Source organism: Python bivittatus, unplaced genomic scaffold (assembly GCF_059951505.1).
Source record: "Python bivittatus isolate LINGU-HERP-01145 unplaced genomic scaffold, Pbiv_v1 ctg000330_np1212, whole genome shotgun sequence".
NCBI classification, from domain to species: Eukaryota; Metazoa; Chordata; class Lepidosauria; order Squamata; family Pythonidae; genus Python; species Python bivittatus.
This window is the reverse complement of record NW_028277058.1, coordinates 43,577,545-43,590,410: the sequence shown is the minus strand read 5'-3', so window position 1 is coordinate 43,590,410 and position 12,866 is coordinate 43,577,545. Positions and strand designations below refer to the sequence as shown.

Genomic DNA, 12,866 nt, shown 5'->3' with positions numbered 1-12,866 from the left:
GAGGAGCCGCTTCGGAGCCGCTGAGCTCCCCAACCGCACCCGGGACGGGGCGGCCACCGTTCCCGGCTCGCAACTTCCTGCCCGCCTCCAGCCAGCCCCGCGGGCTTCCCCGCCCCCGACTCCTCCCGTTGCCGTCGCGCGGTTGCTTGGCTCTCCGAGCAAGATCGGGCGACCAGGAAGGCGCCATGGCGCTGCTGGAGCCGCTGAGCGCCGCGCAGCTGAAGCGCCTGGAGGAGCACCGCTACAGCGCGTCCGGGCGCTCGCTGCTGGAGCCGCCGCTGCAGCGTTACTGGGGTTGGCTGGTAGAGCGCACGCCGCTTTGGCTGGCCCCCAATGCCATCACGCTCGGCGGCCTGGTCTTCAACCTCGTCCCTTTGCTGGTCCTCATGTACTACTGCCCTAGCGCCACTGAGGAGGTACGGTAGTCCACGCCGGGGAGAACCGCCTCCGCCGCTCGCCCTTGTGGGGACGCCGCGCCCCCTGGGTCCCCTTCAGCGCCCTCCCGCTGGTGGGCGCTCCGGATGGCGGAGGGACGGGGTGGCAGGAAAGGGAAAGGCCTGGGCCGCCTGGAGTTCAAATTCCAGGGCTCACCCTCCCCAGCCTTCAAGGAGATCAGCGGTAGCGTTGAGATCTTAGCGTGCTTAGAGTATACTCTTTGACAGTTTCGGTGAGCCGAGCTGCCACGGAGTTTTGTAGTTCTGTCATGCACGCGTTCCGTAAGAGAAGCCCCCCTCTGCTCAGGGGAGGTGGGGGCTTATTGTTAGCCAATGCTGCAGCCTTGTTAGAAGCATGGTGGGCCAGAGTCCAGTACCTGTAGTTTGTGTTGGGAAAGGTCTGCGTTGGCTGTCATAATCCTTTTTTGTTTTTTAAGAAAAGAGTTGGGCCACCCTGGAATTTGTGGAAGTTGAAGTAACTCCGCAACAGAGTTAATGAGGCTATTATATTTAGCTTTAAAAAAAAAAAAATTGTTAGACTTACCTCATGCCTTTCCTCTGCGGATTAGAAACCTGTAAAATGTTATTCTACCTAAGATGGGCATGAGAATTAGACTGGTGATCCATGAGCAAAGTCCCAGTATGTACATGTTTTGTGCTCTTCACAAGTGGAAGCTAGGGAAGGGCTGATTTTAGTCTCTTGCCTCTCTATGAAAGAGAAAGTTTGCTCACTTCCGTTTTTATTTGCATGGAAAACATAAAGATACAATTTCCTTTTTGTGCAGTTTAACTGCTGGTGGCTGCATAGACCCATTAAGCTTCTTGATAACAATAAGGAAGTGATATCTTTATTGCTGCCGCCTCCTTTTTTAAGTGCCCAGTCTGGCCCCTTGCCTTTGGGATTTTCTGGTAGTCCCTACCTGAGGACTAACCAGGTCTGACCCTGCTTGATTTTTCAAGATCAGCAAAGATTGGCTAGATACTAGTCTATGGTACATATTATCAGCCCAATCCACTGCAGAATGAAGGCCTCTTTATTGATGTTCATGGTCTGTAATCTACCATGCTAGTCTAGTTTGGGTTGGTAAATAGATGTTTTCCCACTTTCCAGTCTTGGCTCAGAGAGAGTGACTGGCCCAAAGACATCCAGCTGGCTTCTGTGTCTAAGGGAGGACTAGAACCAGATCTCCTGCTCGTACTTTTTAGTAAGATAGAATAACTGTAGACTAGGTTATCAGCTTTAATCTTACCCAGCACCAGTTATGACATATTTTAGCCAATATGCCACAAGCACAACCAAAGCCCAGTTTTACCCCAAGCATACTCATGCTATTTTATGGAAACTTGGATCTCTAAACTTGAGACTATCTTGCAAGCCAAGATAATATTACCAGCGTCCCACCAACCAGGGGGTATGTGCAGTATAATAACACACACTTGGTATATGTGACTGGACTACAAATATGCAAAGGTCAAATTAAATGATTCTGATTGTGAGATGGGCAGCTATATAAATTGCTATGATTGATAGATAGATAGATAGATAGATAGATAGATAGATAGATAGATAGATAGATAGATAGATAGAAGCTTTGCATGGAAAAGATTCTAGGTTCATTCCTTTGTATTGAACTCAAGACTAGAAGCATGGAAAGCCATTGCCCCAGTGTAACAAGACTAAGCTGGATGAGTTTGTAGGGTGACTAAGGCTTGGGTTCCCAAAACATTTTCTAAAAATTGAGTTGAGACTCTGTTGGATTTGTTCAAGAAAGATACCAGCTCCCAACTCCTATAGGGGGATTAATAATTTAGAACAGAACCTAATTTAGAACATAACGTAATTTAGAATTTAGATTGGGCAACCATTTTTGTGGTCAAGGGCCACTCTTAAGATTTTGGGGAGGGTGGAGACATGTTTTGGGGGCCATTTGGGAGTTTTCTTTATATGCCCATTTAACTGCTTATCCTGCACTTTATGCTAAATCAAAATGGTTACTTGGTTAATGTGGGAAACCATATAAATTTGCTAAATAAAAAAATATGTGGAAGACTTAGACCTAGGTCTTGTTTGCTATTCAGTACAGTTGCTGTTTTTTACAGTAAAAGTTGCTCTCCAACAATTTTGATCAGATCATGTTTTTGCACCTGTTGTTTCAATGGCAGGGAACATTTTTTAATGAGTCAGGTTGCTAGCCTTACACCCGACCTTCCCTCATTGGTCATCCAGGCTTAGGATGGGCAATGTGGAGGGATTTAAAAGTAATTCCCACTTCCATTTTTTTTCCTTAAAATTTCCTATAAAACTGGGGAAATTGTAAAATGTATTAAACATTTTGCCTTTTGAGATGAGTGAAATTCCAAAAGACAAAGTTGAGCGTTCTGATGAATCTGGAAAGCACCAAATTGGAAAAAGTTGCCCTAGTGATTAACAACAACTACAGCTGTCACAAATTTTACTTAATCAAGATGAGAAAAATCAAAAAGGTTTAACTCTTGCCATTCTGGAGTACTGGCAATGATTTAAATGACATTTCTGGTAACCTTCCTCACCTGTCTGATCTGTGTTCATATCTGGCATGCAAAGTACAAGGCCAGCTAGCAGATTGAAGGGGCATGTCCTTCACTGGTTTTGTTACAAACACATTTAAAATGAGATTTGCCAAAGACCAAACAGTGATTAAGGGGAATGTCATAATAGATGTTCTAGGCCACTTTATGCTTATTATAGTCATTGGATAAGAATGGCAGAACAGATGGTTTCTGTATATTTGTTTCAGGCTCCTCCATGGGTGTTCCTCTTTTGTGCATTAGGACTCTTTATTTACCAGTCTATGGATGCGATCGATGGAAAGCAAGCCAGAAGAACAAATAGCAGTTCTCCTTTGGGAGAATTGTTTGACCATGGCTGCGATTCTATTTCAACAGGTAACTTTCTTAATTAGCTCAGTCTTGCATTTCCAGCACTGAAATATCATAGAATCATAGAGTTGGAAGGAGGTCTTTTAGTCTAGCCCCTGTAGACTAACCCCTGTAGTTCCCTCTTCTAATCCAAATATAGGATTGCTTCCCTCTGTGAATTCAGTCCAGGCCTTCCTAAGATATTTGCCATGGTTCAACAGACCCCCATCTCCCAAGCTTATCCTATAACCCTTCAGATGGAAGTGAAACCACCTTAATACTAGGCCTGTGCAGTGCTTCCAATCTGAAGGGCAACAGGCTCATGGAAGCATGTGAAACATGTTACACCGATCTGCAGCTCTTTAAACCATAAGTAGGTGTCTTTTTCCAACATCTGATGGCAACTACAGAGGGCAGTCATGTGTCTTGGGAAAAAATGCAGCTGTTTTTGAGTTGCCACTTGCTATGTGAAGGCCCTTGCACACTCCAAATCCAAAGGGCTGAACAATTCCCACTGTGCAGAGCCAGCCCAGGAAGGCAGTCCTTCCACCTGTAGAACAAATGTTCTTTCTGGGCAACCAAGGCAATTTCTGTCCAATGTTTTCATCTGAAACCAGACTGGAATTAGTCTTTTCAAATGTTTAATTCATAGAGTTACTCTCAGGTAGGATATTTTCAAAAATGTCCTAATAGTAAGAGAAATTTGAGTGGAACCACTTATCCAAGAAGTGGGTGACTCACTTTAAGCAGAGGCTGGACAATCATTTGTCCGGCGTGCTTTAAACTGGATTCCTGTACAAGGTTGGAAGTTGGACTCAAGGTCCAAAATAGTGTCTTCTGGTTCCTCAAACTAACCTGACACATATGAAGTAAAGTGGGTGGAAGTGGGTTGTTAATTGTTCAGATTAAATGAAGAGCATATTAACAACAATTGCTGGAATGCAGAGTAATATTTATGGAAGCTCAGCTCATAGGTATTTTTTTTAAATTACATGGTGTCTTTCATAAAGCAGTGGTAAGAAAACACATTAACTTAAGATAGGTAGAATCTACTAGTTAGTGCAAGGTTCTTGTTTTTTTTACTGTGAGTGTAGCTTTCATTTTACTTTATTAATGGAAAGTAGTTCCTGGTTACACACAAACTCTTAATTTATATATATTCTCCAGAACGGGTATGATATATAACCTAACTTATTTGGCCTTTTCAGTATTCATTGGTATTGCAGCCTGCACTGCAGTTCGCTTGGGAACAGATCCAGACTGGCTCTTTTTCTCTTCCTTCTTTGGGATGTTCCTGTTTTACTGTGCTCACTGGCAAACCTATGTATCAGGGATGCTCAAATTTGGCAAGTAAGTGGATGCCTGGATAATTTGATCTGCAACTTGTGTTAAGAAAAATTTGCTGTCATCTTCAACTGAGGTACCAGCTTTTTCCTGAGTCCTAGTAGGAAAAATGTTATTTGTAAATTCCATACTGAGATAATAGTACTGATGATAATACTTCACAAAGTAGTTTGAAAGCTAAGAAGGGTAAGTGGAAAGGATCAAAGACTTTGCAGGAAAGGTTATGAAAGATGAGGCAGAAACCCTAAACTTCTGCTACTGCTTTCAACTGGCAAGGTTGGAACCAAAACAGGATGAAAGTGTCTTATTTTTTGAATGGCTATCAGAGATAGGTATTGTCTGTTTGAAGGGGCTGTCTGGCTCAGATTCAATTCCAGTTTAGGTAGAAGACCATGAAAAGAGAGAACAGTACCCTTACCACTGTCCAGCAATTGGTACTTGGTCAGCAGCAGGCAAATAGGCAGATGTGAAGATTGGTTCATGTGTCCTAAATTACAATTTGCTTAATCATGATTTGTGCAATGCATCACAATTAGCTGGATTCATATTCATCATACTCAGGCACAAACCACAACACAAATCACATACTATGCAAAGGCAAAACTGAATCAACAGTGTTATCGTTTATAGCACAATGTGGGAATCCATCCCAGCCTCCCCACAAGAATGAGGCATTGAATTCTTTTATATTGATTGATTGATTGATCATATTTATATAGTTGCCCATCTCACAAAAAAGTGACTCTGGGCGGTGTACAACACTCAATTAAAAAAACAATAAATACATATAAAGCAATCATTAAAGCTATAAAAATTATAAAAACACACACAACAGGAGACAACGATGTTAACCACAGTAAGGGAGCCCCTGTAAAATCTCCCTGGTCCACTGGGACTCCAGGCCTGATCACAAAGCCAGGTCTTGAGGGACTTGTGGAATGTTAAGAGGGATGGGGCTAATCTCACTTCCGGGGGGGGGGGTGAGAAGATTCCACAAGGCAGGGGCCATAGCAGAGAAGGCCCACCTCCTGGGACCAGCCATATGGAATTCCCTGACTGGTGGGACCTGCAGCCTGCCTTCTCTGCCAGACCTGATGGGATGGGCAGATGTAATCGAGGAGAGGCAGTCTCTCAAATAACCTGGCCCCATGCCATGAAGAGCTTTAAAGGTCAAAACCAGCACCTTGAATTGGACCCAGAAGCAAACTGGCAACCAGTGCAGCTCACAGAGCAGAGCTGTAATGTGTACCCTTCTAGGGGCATGCATAACTGCCCGCACTACCACATTTTGCACCAGCTGAAGCTTCCAAATACTCTTCAAGGGCAGTCCCACGTAGAGCACAAGAGCACAGGCAGAGGCTATGCAAATTTGTGCTTTATCTGTTCTCCCTTGATATATAAATAATCACCCTAAAGTGGGTGTTACACCCATGTTTTTATTTATAATCCCAGTTCAAAATTTCAATTGATTATAATTCAATTTTGATTTATAAGTGCCAATTTTGTTCCAAAGAGCTGGCTTTTGAACTAAGGGGGTTTTAATCCTAAGAGGCCTTCAGACTTGATTTTCTTTAACAAAGCTGTCTTCGTGCTACATAATAAACAGTTTTGAAAGCAATACTTTCAAAAGCAGTTTTTGATATGGCATCAAGTTGGTTATTTAAAAGGAAAAATAATTCCACTATGCTAGTATAACTCTATTTCTTTGCTGTGCTTTTTTTTTTCCCCTTTAGTTGCTGGCTTTAAATTTAGCATGCTAAGTACCTTAGTTTTACTATAAAACTTGTACTTTTCTACATTTTGGGAACTCTTTAATGGGATATAGTGCAGATACTTGAGCCTCAGCTGCTAAAGTGTCAAGGCCAGTGATTATTTTCTATTTCTTTCATAATAATAATGGATAAATTTGCATCTTACTTTGGGTGGGAGGAGATAGTGATCCATGCCCTTCCTTATATTTTTAAATGCTGCTATTATAAAATAAATAAAATGTTATATTCCAGCCATTATATCAGCTAAATTACATATTGAATTAGGAAAATATAATTACCAGAAACAAAGTAAATTACTAAGCTAATTTCATTATTGAGTTCCCTGATGTTTACAGTTATTTTAGAAAATGTTTGATTAATCCTTGATATGATTCCCTATTCATAAAAACATTAAGTTATTGGTATGAGTCAATCAATTTCTTTTTTGTTCTAGAATTGATGTGACTGAAACTGAAATCACCGTAATGATAATCTTTTTATTAACCTCATTTGGTGGAACAACAATGTGGGACACAAAGGTAAGTAGATATATCTACAGGCTTAAATATATTTTCAGATCTCTGAAAACATATTGATACTAAGTGGCTCTTTCTAATCCTTTTCATTTTGTTGAACTTTGATTTTTCCCTCTTTTAAAAATAGGACACTCTTAAATGTTTATTGCAGGATGCCTTTTCTCATGTGGTTCAAGTATAATGTCACCTCTGGGTTTGTAATGTGCTCTCCAATACATGAGTTTAGAACTACATAAAGGAAGAAGACTCCATCTGCCATAATTGAAGTTTGTATTAAATTACTACAATTATTTAAACATATGCTGTTTAAATAATAGTTCCAATTCTGTGCCCTTTATTATTGCCTAGCTGACAACTGATGTTACTTAACATTTGTGTAGCATTCAAAGGCTGTACTGAGTTTATTGCTATAAATCAGGGGTTCTCAAAGTACGGCCCGTGGGCCAGATACGGCCCACCAGGGTCATTTATCCGGCCCGCCTGCCTGATTGGCCACCGCTGCTGTCTGTCAGAAGCGGAAGTGTCGGGGCTGTGTCAGGAGCTGCAGGCGATGCACGAGGAGGGAGATTGCAGACTATTCTACATGACAGGTATGCCGGGTCCGGCCCCCCAACATTCTGAGGGACCGTGAACTGGCCCCGTTTAGGAGTCCGTGAGGACTCCTGCTATAAGTCAACAGGATGCATCTCCCTTTTATTTTCTGAAAACTTCAGAGAAAATTATGCTCCTCCTGCTTTTCAAAGCTGGACTGTTTTTGCCAAGTAGAATTTAGGTTTACAGAAAGAATTCAGAGAACTACTGTTCAAAGAAGGCATCAGCTAGGATGACCTCTTGAAAATTTTGGGAATTAAGTCCACTGGATATGAAGACCTCAGGTTGGATAAGCCTGATCTTTCCACTGGAGAAATCAGTCTCCCTGGACTTTTCCAGCCATTTGGAAATCCAGCAGATTGAGTGAATGAATATTAACTGCATGGCAAGGCAATGCTGACACCACAGTATAAGTATTTATACAGCCACAATAAAATTTTAAACATTTACAACATTTACAAATATTTAAAAGTTTGTAAGCATCACTTGCCTGAGTTTACTCTTGAAACTGATTTTAATGTTCTGGCATGCTTGAATTATTGAATACCTGTATGTAAGAAATTCAGCATGTTATTACTGAAACTTCTCAAGTTTTCCTTTGGAAATGCATTTTTTCCCTTGAAGCTACAGTACACAGCTAAAATACTGAATTTAAGTCATCTTCATTGTGAAAGTTCTTTTGTTTGGCATGGAGTAATGGATTGTTTGAGATACCATGATCTTGGTAATAGCACCTTAGGCAACTTTGTATTCTGAAATGTAACCTGGTTGGTTACAGGATTCATTTAATTTACTTTTCTTTTTAATTCTGTGCTGCTTCTTGGAAGTTTCCTTCAAACTACTGTTGAATAAGAAAGGTAAATATTTATTCTAAAGTTGTATTAGCTAGAGTATATGGATAATACAATCTCAGGGTCTCATATAAACAAAATGGGCAGATGGTGTTTGCATTTCCTGTGGTGCTTATAGCTGTTTAGATCAGTGAACCTGGAGGAACTATCCATTTTTTGGAAATATAGTTGATGGTATACAGGTAATCCTCGTTCAGTGACTGTTCAAACTTATGACAGCACCGAATGAGAATTATGACTGGTCCTCGTAGTTGCAGGCATTGCAGCATCCCTGCAAACACATGATTGCAACTAGGGTACTTGGCAACCGGCTTGTAATTACGTACAATTACGTACAACCCGCAGTCACGTGGTTGTGCAAAGTCAATGGGGAAGCCAGCAGGAGGTTGCAAATGGCGATCACATGTTGTTGCACCTAACAACTGTGGGGGATTCGCTTAGTGATGGCAACTGGAACTGCCGCAATTGCCATTCTAAGTCGGCATGGTCACATGACATTGCACTTTACAACCACATCACTTAGCAATGGAGTTGCTGGCCCCAATTACCATTGTTAAGCAAGGACTAACTGTATATAAGGCTATAAATTGAGTTCATGTTGCTTAAGAATGCTGTTCCTTGATTCCAAATTTTAAGTCATATGTAATAGTGAGAGAATTTAAAGAACAGTGTCTGTATGTCTGCAAAGTCCTGTCCTCCAATCATAATCTGGGATTGCTAACAGAATTGTTTGACGTGAATGGCATGGCTATGTTACCTTTGCTTTTAGTGAAGAAAAATAGTTCAGATAAATTGCTAAGTTTTAGTAGTGCTGGAAAGGTTTAAAACCTTTTAAATGATAATTTTCCTTACAAGATCCCTGTGCTAGAACTACAACTGAAGAAAATACTTCTTGCTGGCGTAGTGTGTGTGGCAGTATATTCAACTTATAATTATTTCCGAGTAATCTTTGGAGGAGGTGTGGGAAAGAACGGATCTACAATAGCGGTAAGTATTTTTAAGATGTTAATTGTTGGTTTATATGAATAAACATTTTTTCAGTTGGATTTATTTGCAGATTACAGAATTTCTTCATTTACGTGACCTTGGTTAATATAAATAGTTCCTGTGTGCTCAGTTTTAGAAAGCCTTAAATCCAGTCTTCAGTGTGAAATGTACTAATAAAAAAATTGTGCCGTAGCTTGAATTGTTCTACAGCTTCATATTACAAAGGAGAAATGGAAAGGATATAATAACAGCAGCTACGCAGTTTCAAGATTGAATTATTTCTTCAGTTTTCTTAAGTGTCTGTGGAGTTGTTTGCTTATTCTTGCTAAACGTTTTCAAAGCAAAGCCAGTATAACAATTTGATAAGTCTTTTCCCTCTTCTATCTGGTATAAAAGCTAAAATCTTCATTAATGGCATTAGTGAGCAGTTGGGACACACAAGCTGTAACTCTTCCTGATAAAATTAGACTTCACTGTAACTACAACTCATTCAGCAACTGTTCAAAGTGACAATGGTGCTGAACAAGGGGGACTTACAATCGGTCCTCAGAGTTCTGGCCGTAGCAGTGCCCTCACAGTAAGGTGGTCATGATTCAGGTACTTGGCTCACAATTACAACACTGTGGCAATCTGCAGTCACTTGATTGCCATTTGCAACCTTCCCTGCCTGCTTTCCACAAGCAAAGTCAATGGGGAAGCTGGCAGGGAAGGTTGCAAGTTGCACCTGTAAGTTGCTCCTGCTGCTTTTTCTCCTGAGGAGCCCCTGAGACCTCATACTCTGTAGCACCCCCACCTGACTACACTCCATAGCAGCCCCCACCAGCCCACCTACATCCCCCGCTAGCCCGCCTGTGCTCAGAAGTGCCCGCCTGCAGCTCCTGCCCACCTGCTTGCACTCAGAAGTGCCTGCCTGCGGTACTCACCTGCCAGCCTGCTTGCCTAGGACTCCAGTCATTTGAGGTCCTCTTAATGACTCACACGTCTCTGGGTTACAACAGCAACCAGGACTGCCTGCATTGTCTTCACTAAGTGATGTGGTCACGTGACATTGCACTTGCTGCATCACTTAGCAACAGAAATTCTGGTCCCAATTGCCATCATAACCTGAGGACTATCTGTATTCATATCTTAGGAGTCTGGGAGGTTCTATGGCTTGCTTTCAAAGCATTTAGAAACTTCAAATGGTGGAAAATGCTACTTAGCCAATCCCATCTTCCAGTTTGCAGAGATTATCTTTTAAATTCTGGGTGAATTCAGAATTCTGCTTTTAATATTTAAAGGCCTAAATTGTTTACATCTGGATAGATTAAGGACAGGTTTCTTCCAGGTTTCTTCCTATATGCACTTTTTTTGTAAAAACAGGTTTGATTCAAATTCAGTAGATCATATTGTTTTGTTTCATTTCTTAGTGCTATTATATTTTTGATGTTAATTATTTTCTAACTTTTATATTTTAACATCTATTTATGTTTTTTTATTTTTTATTGTTTGAGCTAGAAAGAAAAAGCAGAACATAAGTTTCTAAAATAAATACATAAATGTCTTTATGTATTTCAGGGAACAAGTGTTTTATCTCCAGGCCTTCATATAGGCCTAATTATTACTCTGGCAATAATGATCTACAAAAAATCCACAACTCATCTGTTTGAAAAACATCCTTGTCTGTATGCCTTAACTTTTGGATTTGTGATTGCAAAAATCACACAAAAATTGATGGTAAAAACTTCTTGCTATTTGCTGTGCACATAACATTATGACGTATGCAGTGTTTTGAACACAATAAAGAATTCTAAGAATCAGTATTAATGTGATATTAATAAAAAATGTCAAACTAATAGTGTAATTTGATGTATGTTCACCAAGAAAAAGGGCCCACTGAGTTCAAAGGAACTAACTTCCAAGTTAGTGTGATTAGGATTGTAGCTAATGTGGGCAAATGGAACATTTTTTTCTTAAAAACTACCTAGAAATCTAAAATATGATAGTATATTAATTCGGTTTTAAAAAATGGACACTTACTACAAATTATGGTTCATTAAGACAAATAAAACAATGAATGGTTTCTTGGTACTCTTTTGCTAATAGCAAATACCTACAAACAGTAGTTTCAGATTTTATTATTAAGGCCATATTTACCAGAAAGAAAGCCCACTGAACACCAAGATAAACTAGAAAGTATGCATTTACTCCATGTAAGTCTACTTTTAATAAACACTGAATATATATTGTGTATTACAATTGCTATTCTATATTAAGCTTTTTAAAGTGGATAAGAAATGAGTACCTCTACCAGTAGACAAAATCTGTTCACATTTTTTGTAGTTCTGATTGTTGATCACTAATAAGTTGTTACTATTCTTGCTTAGTGTACATTTTAAAACAATTTGAAGTTTTTGATTTGATAGCATTCTAATGACTCCCACAGGAGTTGATAGTACATTTACACTGCAAAAAATTAAAATAGGATCTAAAGTCTTGATTTTATTTATTTACTCATTCAATTTATATAGCCACCAATCTCAGACCAGTAATTTCTGTTTATAGATAGCACACATGACAAAAAGTGAGATCTTCCTTCAAGATACTGCATTTATTGGGCCAGGCCTCTTATTTCTAAACCAGTACTTCAGTTGTTTTATTGATGAATATATTGTTCTGTGGATAGCACTGGTAAGTAAATTTCCATTAAATTTGCAAGCATTATGTTTTTATGTAATTATGTATATAAGAATACATAATATAATAATGTTTGGTAGTTTGACCTTTGCCCCACCCTGATCCCCAAAAGCAGCAAAAAAATCTAGTGGATTATCTAATTTAGAAATCAAACACGTATTAGTTTCTGGTTTATGACAAAAATATGAGTTCCCAAGGACAGAAAGGTATCATTAGTTCTGTTTAGTGTTCTGTTTTCCTACAGTAGAACAGGATATTTTGAAAACTGAAACATACCAAAGCAGTCCTCAGGAGCTGAAAGATACAATTTTGCAAGAATTTTAGGAATTTCCTTAACAAGAAGGTACAAAGACTATGTAACAGCTTTATTTGTATCAAGGCAGCTTGATGGGAAAAAGGTAAAGATGGCTGTGCTCCTCAGTGAATGGATAATTATTCTTCCAGAGAGGCAACAGTAGAAAGAAAATGTGGAATTAATCTACCTTGAAAACATGAATCCCTTATGTCTTAAAATAGCCTGCTCAAAGTTTATAGTCCCAGAAAGAAAATATGTTATCATTCCTTATGTGTCCAACCTATGCTACGTTTTATCCAGAGTAGTCTAGACTAAGACAAAATGAGGTCCTGAAAAAGAACTGATGTTGTTGGATCATATTGGAGACAACAGAGTAAATAAAATATAGATTTAAAAAATGAAAGGACATCAAAATTGCACCATAACAGTAAGCTAAAAGAATCACATTACTACTGAAAGAGATTGTGAGTTGTTAGCTTACTTATGTAAGGATGAGTGATAGA

The 12,866-nt window shown here is 39.6% G+C and overlaps 1 protein-coding gene across 2 annotated transcripts in view; it reads left to right on the top strand.

Annotated features, from left to right (window-relative positions):
* Window positions 1-12,866, top strand: part of CHPT1 (choline phosphotransferase 1) — a 17,982-nt gene continuing 5,116 nt past the window's right edge. The window contains exons 1-7 of one of the 2 annotated variants that reach the window (XM_015889482.3): window positions 1-416; window positions 3,212-3,359; window positions 4,541-4,682; window positions 6,882-6,966; window positions 9,261-9,392; window positions 10,950-11,108; window positions 11,937-12,062. In XM_015889482.3, the coding sequence (XP_015744968.1) occupies window positions 186-416; window positions 3,212-3,359; window positions 4,541-4,682; window positions 6,882-6,966; window positions 9,261-9,392; window positions 10,950-11,108; window positions 11,937-12,062 (1,023 nt within the window). In that variant the 5' untranslated portion in view covers window positions 1-185. The remainder of the gene's footprint in view (window positions 417-3,211; window positions 3,360-4,540; window positions 4,683-6,881; window positions 6,967-9,260; window positions 9,393-10,949; window positions 11,109-11,936; window positions 12,063-12,866) is intronic. The other variant, XM_007419949.3, reaches the window with a different exon arrangement.